General features: G+C 61.7%; 1 protein-coding gene across 1 annotated transcript; it reads right to left on the reverse strand.

The window, feature by feature from the left end:
- Positions 1-273: 273 nt before the first annotated feature.
- On the reverse strand, positions 274-9,423 carry SH2D7 (SH2 domain containing 7). The gene is made up of 6 exons (XM_043554360.1): positions 8,916-9,423; positions 7,421-7,510; positions 4,447-4,612; positions 3,980-4,171; positions 1,866-2,620; positions 274-430 (listed from the first exon to the last, which is right to left on the reverse strand). The coding sequence occupies exons 1-6, from the start codon at positions 9,089-9,091 to the stop codon at positions 274-276; spliced, it is 1,536 nt and encodes a 511-aa protein (XP_043410295.1). The 5' UTR covers positions 9,092-9,423.
- Between the last annotated feature and the right edge of the window lie 718 nt (positions 9,424-10,141).

Below are 10,141 nucleotides of genomic sequence, written 5' to 3' on the forward strand. Positions count from 1 at the left end.
GCCCCTTTCTCCTGACCCTTGAAATCCCACGGCCAGCGCGTCACCTCAGGGTCAAGTGTTGCCCTCCGGCTTTGGGCAGGAACTTTTATTTCAACCTTTGTGCCTTTGGGAGGAAAACACATTGGTGCCCCAGATCCCCAAGGTGACAACCGTGTCCATTTCCCTCATGACCGTGGTCGTTCCAGTGACAATTTATGGAGCGTTTGCTAACCATGTGTCTGAATGGGGCTGCTGGCTGTACCCTTGTCCTATAAGGCCCCTGGAGGGGGCCTCTCAGCGGCACAGGCCACCACAGTCCACAGGCGTGGCCCGAGCCAGCTCGGGGACACGGGCGGAGGCCACGGCACTCCCTCTGGGGAGGGTCAGTCGGCTTTCTGCCTCCACCGCCTGCTCAGTCTTACACGAGGGGGACGCGTGGGCAAGAGGGACCCTGTGGGCGGGGACCCAGGGAGAGCAGGAGACAGGAGCGCCTGCGTCCAGAGCCGATCGCCCGGTCGGGCCGCCCGTCGGGTCTGGGTCTCAGGGGAGAGGTCTGAGAACTAGCCGGAGAGGCCAAGACCGGCCGGAGGCAGAGGGCAGGTGAGGGTGGCCCAGGCGTGCACCCGGGCTGAGCCCCGCAGCCAGCCGGGCCCGGCCTGCTTTACGGGGGTGTGTGTGCAGGCTGTCGGCGTCATGTCAGGCAGCTTCCCGCTCCCCTCTGGGCCTGGGATTTCCCGCCCGCGCCAGGAAGGGCTTGGGTCAGGGCTGCCCGGCCTGCATGATCCGGCTGGGATGGGCGGGGGGCAGAGAAGGGCCAAGGGGGGCTGCCCCCGGGAGCCCGGCCCTCCAGGGTCAGAACTGTTGCCTCAGGCCAGGGCTTCCCTGGCGTGGCTCCGGCCGGCCGGCCGCCCCTTTCTGCTGACGGGGCCACAGGAGGGAACCGGCCTGGGTCTGAGGAACAACCACGTGGCCTTGCCCAGCCCGACAGAACGGCCGCCCCAGCGCAGGGCTGGCCGCGTGCTCGGTGACGGTCAGCGGGGTGGGGGGAGGGGCGGGCCGGTCAGCGAGCCCAGGCCTCAGGGTGCTCACCTTGGGGATGGGGGTGCTGACCCTACCTGTGGTCAGTCCCCCACCTCCCGGGCCTCCACCCCTCTTGGGGCCAGCGGGGGGCACTGGGGAGGCGGGGGTGGGCCGCGGGCCCCCCGGCAGGCCCCCCGGCAGGCACTCCTCAGGCTCTGTGCTTCCTGTCTGTGAAGAAGATCCTCCGGTGTTTGTCGGGCTGTGAAGAGGGAGAAGATGCTGGAGCCCGGGGCCCCTGGACAGGGGGAGGCCCGGCACGGCCTGCCGATTGCAGACCGGGGCCCCAGCCCAGGGACGGCCGCACGGTGCCCCAAATCCCACCTCCAGTCCCCGGTTCTGGATGAAGGGTCTGTCCCTTGTGGCTGAGGGGAGGAAGGGGTCTCCCAGAGCTGGGGTGTGGCCGGGCCGGTACCCGGGGGGTGGGGGTAGGGTGGGGGTGTCCGTGGCACCAACAGGGACCAGAGAGGGCGTGGGACTTTGCAGGGGTGGGGGGGGCTGCCACGGGATTCTAGAGGGCCTGCCCACGGGCGGGGTCTGTGGTCCCGGGAGAGTCAGGGCCCCGCCCTGGGTGACCTGGGTCCCAGGATATGTGGGGTGGGGGTGGGGGGCACAGCTCCCAATCTACCTCTCACAGGCTCTGAGACCCCGGCAGTGGCCTGGACAGGGAAACCTGGTCTGTAGAGGAGGACCTCGGAAGGGCCCAGAGACCCCCCCACCTTACATCCAAACAGAGCACCTGTGAGCATATGACAGAGCTGGAAAACTCTGGGTCCCTCCGGGCAGTAGCAGTGACCTGAGCTGCTCACGCATGAGGACCACAGGTCCCTCTCACCAGCAGGGGCTGGTGGCCACCCCCTCCCACCACAGAGCCCACCTTGTGTGTCTGTCCGGTCTCCTTGCTCCTGGCTGCCGGGATTTGTTCATAGGTGTTTCTGGGCTCGGGGAGCCCCGGGGCCCCCGAGAGACTCTCGTAACCGTAGACTGTGGATCCTGGCAGCTTGCTGGACGGGGTGCCCGTTCCAGGACATGGGGGCCCAGCCGAGCTGCCCCAGCAAACTGGGGCCGGTGCCCAGGTGCCGCCTTCTTGGTCTGGCACATCGCCGGGCTCTGGTGGGGGACCTGCCATCTGTAGGAGCTCGTAGGCGTCTGCAGGGCTGTCCTGGGAGCAGGGCTGAGCCCTGTGGCTCAGCTTTGGGGACGCCTGGCTCCAGGTGGCAGCAGAGGGTCCTAGGGCCTCAGAAGGGGGGGCCGGGAGGTAGCCCCGGGAAGTGGGAGGCACCACAGGACCCCGGTCTGGGCTCACCCCAGAGAGGGTGGGCCCTGGGCCGTCAGGCCTGTCCCGGCCTCCATCCGAGCGTCTCCTCGGGGGCCCCTTGCCTGGGGAGCAAGCCAGGCTGCCAACTGGGCCCAGGCTGTGCCTGCTGGACACCTCCGCGCCCAGGCCTGGCCGTGCCTGGTTCATCTTCCTCAGGTCTGAGTAGATGATGTTGTTGGGGCTTCCGAAAGACTCGTCCAGGAGGAGGGCACTCCTCTCAGGGAGGGGAGGCACCCTGACAGGGACCTGGGGAGACAGGAAAGAAACTGGGCGTCTTGCAGGTGGCCTTGTCGCTAAGGTGCCCTCAGGTGAGCGGAAGACTGTCTCGGACAAGCTGAGAGCCCCGCACTGGCTCCGTCTACCTGCTGTGTGTCGGCATTCGTTGCCATTCAGGTCCCCGCCGCCCCCGTACTCCTGAGTCTGGCCTCTGCCTTGGCATCCGAGGCCTGCCGTCGACGCCCAGACTCGTCCTGCCCTGTCCTCCCTGCACAGTGGTCCACTGGTCCCTCAGAGCCCCTGAGCCCACTCACGCGCCGCTCCCTCCCTCTAGAACAGACCACCCCCGAGTCCGTCATTTGGGTATTTATTCCACCAACGTTTACTGAGCAAACTGTGTGCCACACACTGTCCCAGGTGCCAAGGACTGCGTGGCGAGCGGCGAGCATTCCCACTCTAAGCTGGGAGACGGGCAACGACCCACCCTGTTACGTCATCTAATACGACTGACTCACGATAACAGGCCACGAGATGATTGACTGTCGGGTCAGGATCGGTGGGACGAAGAAGAGTGAGGCAGGGTAATGGGATGGGCACAATGACGGGTGGGCAGGGCAGCCTCTGGGCTTTCTGGAAAGATGGCATGCAAGCAGGGAATGGAGTGCGAGCTGCAGGCATCTGCAGGAAGGACATTGCAGCAAGGGCACAGCAAGTGCAAAGGCCCTGAGGTAGGAGCGAGGTTGGTGTGATCGGGGAAGATCCACAGGCCAGTGAGGCTGGACAAGAGCGAGAAGGGGGGGGGTGGTGCAGGAGCCCTGCTGAAGCCCCCACGGACCCTGGGGAAGGCCTCAGGCCTGGGGTGTGCTGTGATCTGTGTAGGAGGAAAGCCTCCCTGAGCCCCTCTCAGGAGGTGAAGGCACCTCCCCTACAGTTTAGAGGAATTTTCAGGCATTTTTTTTGTATACAAATTTTTAAAAATATTTTCGAGAGAGAGGGGAGAGGGAAGGGCAGAGAGAGAGAGAGAGAGAGAGAGGATCCCAAGCAGGTTCTGCACTGACAGCACAGGGCCAGATGCGGGGCTCGAAAACCCACCAACCGTGAGATCACGACCTGAGCTGAAGTCAGATGCTCAACTGACTGAGCCCCCCAGGGGCCTCCTTTCGGGCATTTCTTACTCATTTTCTCATTCAAGCCTCAGGGGACCTTAGGAATGGTAAACTGAGGCACACAGCTAGAAAGACCCAGCCGAGGCTTGAACACATCCGGCTGGCCGGAGCCAGGCCCTGGCGTGGGTGAGCCCGCACCGCTCTGGGCCTGGCTCTCACGCCCCGCAGCCCAAGGGCCGGGCCTGGGGACACGGGCACAGCCCCGCCCCGAGAGGCTCCTCACCGCCATGCATTCGTCCTCAGAGAAGCTGCAGGAACTCACGTCCAGGTTCTTCTTTGTGTGGAGGAAGGACACCGGTGGCTTTGGACAGGGGCAGGGGCTGGCAGCCTCGACTGGGCCCCCGGGGGCGGACGCCGTGGCAGGCGGATTTTCCAGGCCAGGGGTGATGGCATCGTACAGATCGCTGTCCTCCGGCTGGGGTGGTGGGGGCAACGCAGGCGTGTGGTCACGCACCCCCGGCCGGCCTCCAGCCTCCTGCCGGAGATTGCCATGTGCCCACCTGGCCCCTGACCTCAGGTGGGATGCTGCCTCGGTCTCCCCTTTCCAAACAGGGACCCCGAGCCGGCACCGAGTGCCCCTGGATGGCGGTGAGTGGGGAAGGCGAGTGCAGTCACGTGCCCCCGCGGTGGACACCCCAGGCCTGGGCGCCCTGCCCCACCACCCCCACTCAGGAGGAGAGGAGTGCGTACCCGGGGGCAGGCAGCAGACAGGGTCTCCCCAAAAGGCTCAAACTGGACCTCCTGGTAATGGCGCACAAGCTCGGCCAGCGTGCCGTGGCTGCACGTGTCCCCCGAGACGAGGTAGCGCCGGTCGGGGAGCTGGTTGATGACAAAGTGCCGACAGCGGTCACTGCCCCTGCAACACAAGCACATGTGGCCTGGGGCTGTGGGCGGGGAGGGCGCAGGGTGCGGGCTTCAGGGCCGGGACTCGGGGCCCCCGAGGGTGCGGGGCGGGGGCTCCAGCACAGACTGCCCAGCCTGGCAGGTGGCTGTGCAGGGTCTGCACCCCTGGAGAGTGCCTGAGCCTGCTCCAGCAGCGGGGGGGGGGGGGGGCACTCACTGGGGTGCAGAATTTGAAGGGTCACCACAAAGCTCCGTAATCAAAATAACCAGTAAGGCAATATTCTAGAAAATTAAAATCAACACCAGAAGTTCTGTGATGGACAAAGTCTTAAAACAAGACAAGGTCCGACCCTGGGCACACACACACACTCAGCCTCACTTGTCCCGCCCACCCCCGTCCCCGCTGTAAAGATGGGGCTCCGGCCCCACCCCCAATCCAGCCTGTAAAACCCTGCCCCCCTCCTGTCCTCTTTCATGGAAGGATAATTCTACAGCGACACACACACGTCCCAACCGTGGGCAGCGACGGATTTCCACACATGAACACGCCCAAGGGACCGGCACCCAGAGCAAAACTGGAAACACATCCAGCTCCCCAAAGACCCCCTCCTGCCCCCTTCCAGCCTGGGCCCCGACCCCGCCGTCAGAGATCAGTTTGCGGGTCGTGGAACTTCACATAAATGGAATCAGTTTTTCTTCTTTGACTCAACGTTGTATCTTTGAGATTGATTCCTGTCGGCGTGGAATTAGCTTCCTTCCTCCCTCACCGATGTGTAGTATCCCATTTAATGAAAAGATCCGCAATCTACCCATTATGCTGGTGGACGTTTGGGTCCTTTCCAGATTGGGGGGTGCTATAAATACAGCTGCCGTGGACATTGTTGTACGTGTGTTTTGGCGAACGTGTGCACTCACTTATGCTGGGAATACACCAAGGAGTATGCTGGTGGGGCCAGCACCCCCGTCCTTCCCTTGTAGCCCTTCGTTGTGGGTTCCATTTGTATCTCCCTGTCACCGATGCTGCTGAATGCCGACATATTATGGTCCTTGGCGTATCCTCTTTTGTGAAGCGCCTGTCAAGTCTTTTGCTGTTATCATATTGTCTTTGTCTTATTGATTTGAGGGAGCTCTTCATATATTCCGGTACGAGTCCTTTGTTAGATACATTTATTACAATACATAACTTCTCCAACACTCTGGTTTGTCCCTTTATTCACTTGATGACATCTTTTGATTAACAAAAGTCTCAGTTTGAAAGAAATCAGATGTATCGACCTTCTCTTTTATGGTTAGTAGGTTTGTGTCTTAAGAATTGTTTGCCTTTCTCAAAGTCTTGAAAAACTTTCCCATTTTCTTTTAGGATTGTACCGTTTTGGGGCACCTGGGTGGCTCAGTCGGTTGAGCATCCAACTCGTGATTTGGGCTCAGGTCATGATCTCATGGTTTGTGAGTTTGAGCCCCATGTTGGGCTCTGTGTTGAAATCATGGAGCCTGCTTGGGATTCTCTCTCTCTCTCTCTCTCTCTCTCGCTCTCTCTCTCTCCCTCTGCCCCTCCCCTGCTCGCTCACACAAGCTCTTTCTCTCAAAATAAATAAATAAACTTAGCAAAAAAAGAGAAATGTACTATTTTGCTTTTCTCACCGGGATCTGTGATCCGTCTAGAATTAGTTTCTGCGTGCGGTGTGGGATGGGCGGGCCCTTGCTTTCCGGCTGGATGTCTAGTTGCTTTCCCACCACTTACTGCCTTCCCCACAGGACTGCTGTACATCAGGCGACCGAATGTGTGGGACTCTTTCTGGACCGGGTGGTGCTCCACGGATCGATCCATTCCCAGAGCTGAGCAGTAGTCCATCAAAGATCATGTTTGGAAAAAAGAGCCTTGATGCTAAAAAGACATTTGACAACTGCTGAGCTCACGTGTTTCAAAGTACTTAGCGTAGTACTGGGCACGTAGAATAATAGTGTCTTAATAATGACTGATGTTTATTTAGTCCTTAGGATGTTCCAAGCACTGTTCAACGTATAAACTCATCCAACACGTTCGGCAATCCTACAAAGAAGACACTACAATGTTCCCATTTTACAGATGAAGAAACAGAGGCGCAGAGGCAAGGTTAGGATCTGAAGTGCAGCGGTCTGAGCAGGCGATAATTTTGAATCTGATCCCAGGCCTCTGAGGTTGGCCCTGGAGCCCTGGCCCCCCTTCCTGACCGGGGGAGGGGACTTCTCTCTTCCTGCCTTCCCCCACCCAACCTCCTCTCCAGACCGGGTCTGATGTCACCATCTCCGCTCCGTCCTGGCTGTCCTGCCCCCTCTCCTGTACCGTAGCCCAGCCCTCGTCATCTCACAGGGCGCTTGGGCCTCCCCGCGCAGGCTCCCCGGAGAGTCCTCGAACCGTGCGAGCCGAGCCTGCGCCCTGCCACCCCGGCCACCGCGCCTCCCCCAAGCCCGCAGTCTCCCCTGCCCCTGTACCTTTGCACGTGCGGCCCCATCGGCTGGAAGGGCCCTCCTGGACTCCCATCGTACCCTCTTTCATCCCTGGCGGATGGCTCAAGCTTCACTTCCGGGAAGCCCCCCAGCCCCCCCCCCCCCCCCCCCCCCCCACCAGGGGACGCTCTCTCCTGCTCCCAGTCCGCTCCCTTTGAAGGCCGGGGCTGCCTCCTAGGGCCAGTGCTGCTCAGGAAACGTCCGCTGAGCCTGTGATCGGCGGACGGGATGGGAGACCCGCACCCAGGGAAAGCCGAGCCCTGTGGCCTGTCGGGCCCCTGTGATTATCTGCATGGCCGTGTTGCGGGGGCCTCACAGACGGCCCCTCTCCTACCTGTAGGACAAGATGTAGCCGGTGGCCCGGTCGCTGAGGCGGATGAGGAAGGAGCCCAGAGCTTTGTCCCCAAGCAGCTTCTCCGTCTGCCTGGGCAGAGAATGCGCAGTTAACGGGGGCCTGTGCCCTTCCGGCTGGCTGGCCCCGGGCCTGCCTCAGAGTCCCTGCTGGCCACGCCCTTGGGCGCCAGACCCAGTGCACACCCCTCCAACCCTCTGTAGAAGGCTCTCTCAGACCTTCGGCTGGGACTGAGCTCTGTCCCGGCTCCGTCAGGCAAACTCAAGACTTACTCTTGGGCTGGGTTGGAGTCCCGCCCCCACCGCCCCCACCGCCATGCACCACCCTCCACTGCAGCCTCACTGGCAGGCACAATAGCCGCTGACCCTGGCCACCCACTCTCCACCCGAATGGCTCTGTGGTAAGAATGAATCCATATAGCTAGAGATCTTTAGTTTCGGGGAGCTCCCTGCCACAGGACCACTCTGTACAGTTGTGCACGTTGTGCACTACACAAGAAGTTTCTGCAGGGAGGAGGTGCTATTATGTCTGGAGCCCGGTCACAACAGCAACCCCCAGGTCCTCGTCTCCCCTGCATGTCCCTTCCAGCCCTAGGCAGCTCTGGGTATTCCTGAATGGTGCCAAGTATTTTGGAGACGTGGTGGAAAATTCCAGCTATCTTCTGTCTTGGCAGTAAGTAGACCACTTGCTCCCCAGATACTGAGTGCCTACTCTGTGAAGGCCTACTGCAGGTTTTACCCAGCCCAGCACTGAATGAAAATGCGGAGCCCCGGGGTGCCTGGGGGCTCCGTCGGTTAAGCATCCGACGACGACGACGGCTCAGGTCATGATCTCACGGTTTGTGAGTTCGAGCCCCGCGTCGGGCTCTGTGCCGACAGCTCGGAGCCCAGAGCCTGCTTCGGATTCTGTGTCTCCCTCTCTCTGCCCCTCCCCTGTTCATGCTCTGCCTCTCTCTCAACAATAAACATTTAAAAAAATTAAAAAAGAAAGTGTGGACCCCCTTGCTCAAAAAGTAAGCATTTCAAGACGGGGACCGCAGAGGGCTAAGTGGAGCGCGGGACCCCCGAGGGCTGCTGGCCGGCGTGTGCTGTGGGACGGCCAGGCTGGACTGCTGTCCCTCCTCTCCTGCTCTGGCAGCTTGCAGATCCCACACTGCAGCCTTTATTCCGGAGTGAGTGCACGTCCAGGTTTGCCCAGGACGACCCCCACCCCAAATGGCTCTGTCGGCCTCCTTATGAGCAGTGTTCTGGTTGGGGGACGGGTGACACGGTCCCCGGTCACTCACCCGGTTCTCCGGGCCTGGTCTGCACTCACCCTGCGCCTGCCTGCCCTCTCGGTCAGAGTGGGGGCCGGCGTGCCCCCCGCCCTGCCCCCAGGAGCGGACCCAGGAGCCAGGCTTGTCCCAGGGCCCCCAGACCACTCTCGTGGCCCCAAGGGGCTGTGGGTCTTGCTGGGCATGTGGACGGGGCAGCCTTACTTGCGGGTGACGAATCCGTGAAACCAGGGGGGCAGGGCTCCGTCGTGCAGAATGAGGGGCGCCTGTGTCTCCATGAACCACGTCCAGGCCAGCTCCTGCAGCTTGGCCAGGGCCTGGCTGTCCCCCACCTCTTTGGGGCCCTTCCCCTGGCCGGGCTGCTTCAGGCCGCCCTCCATCGTGGCCAGCACCCCGTGGAAGCAGAGTGCAGACTGCCCACACGCCTCTATATCTGCGCGCCCCGCTCATTTGCCTGAGTCCCTGCCCTCCCCGTCGCACAGGAGCCCTATTGTCACCTCTGGCCGGCTCTCCTTCCTGACTCTGGGGCGGACACCTGGTCACATTAGTAGTGAGCGGGGGGTGGTGGATAGGGGAGGAGACCTCAGACTTCCTGGCCCCTCGCCCCCAACCTCCAGTCTCTGCCCTGGCCGACGTCCTCAGCCCAGCCACCATTATTAGCTGGGCAGTGGAACTAAATTCTAGTTCCCTCTCCCTCATGGAGGCCACTTGTGTTTTGGTGAAGTGCTGTGCTGATTAATCTCCTTCCGCTCAAGATTTATTGAGTGTCTACTGTGTGCACGAACCCCGGGCTGTCGGCATAAAGTCGTGCCCCAAACAGCATTTCGCCCTCCTGGCATGTACGTTCTAGCTGGGGCGGGAGGGTGGGACGGAGACCTGAGGGGTCCACACAGAGAATGTGCCGTGGGGGGTAGTGTGCATCCCGATGACGAGGGAGAGGGAGGAGGGGCTCGCACCACTCAGATGGGGGTAGGGACAGGGGCGGGGGCCGCAGGAGCCTTGCCCAGGGGGAGGCCCCGGAGCGGGCAGGTGCCCGGGGAGAGACGATGCTCGCCAGCAGAGGGATGAGGAGGGTCTTTGCCGGAGGCTCATGTCAGGGAGCCGAGGGGCCTCTGGTGTAGACGGGCCCCCTGGAAGGGCCGGGAGGATGTTAGGGTGCAGGATACCTGCTCATCCGTGAATCCCTCGCGTGATCCTGAGCCCCACAGCGGAAACCCAGGCCTGGTCGACATCTGGGCAGCAGGTGCACAGGGCCAGCCCCAGGGAGAGGCTCCAGGTTGGGGGTCCTACCTCCACGAGACGCCAGGCCCTTCGCGACTATGTTGCTGCAGGGAGGGAGCTCCGTTTCGTCGCGTGTAAAGTGGGAGCAGAAGCAACAGCCACTCTTTGACTGCGGGGCCGTGAGGACAGACGGTTAAGGTGACACACGT

The sequence above is a fragment of the Prionailurus bengalensis genome, chromosome B3 (assembly GCF_016509475.1).
Source record: "Prionailurus bengalensis isolate Pbe53 chromosome B3, Fcat_Pben_1.1_paternal_pri, whole genome shotgun sequence".
In the NCBI taxonomy this organism is placed as follows: domain Eukaryota; kingdom Metazoa; phylum Chordata; class Mammalia; order Carnivora; family Felidae; genus Prionailurus; species Prionailurus bengalensis.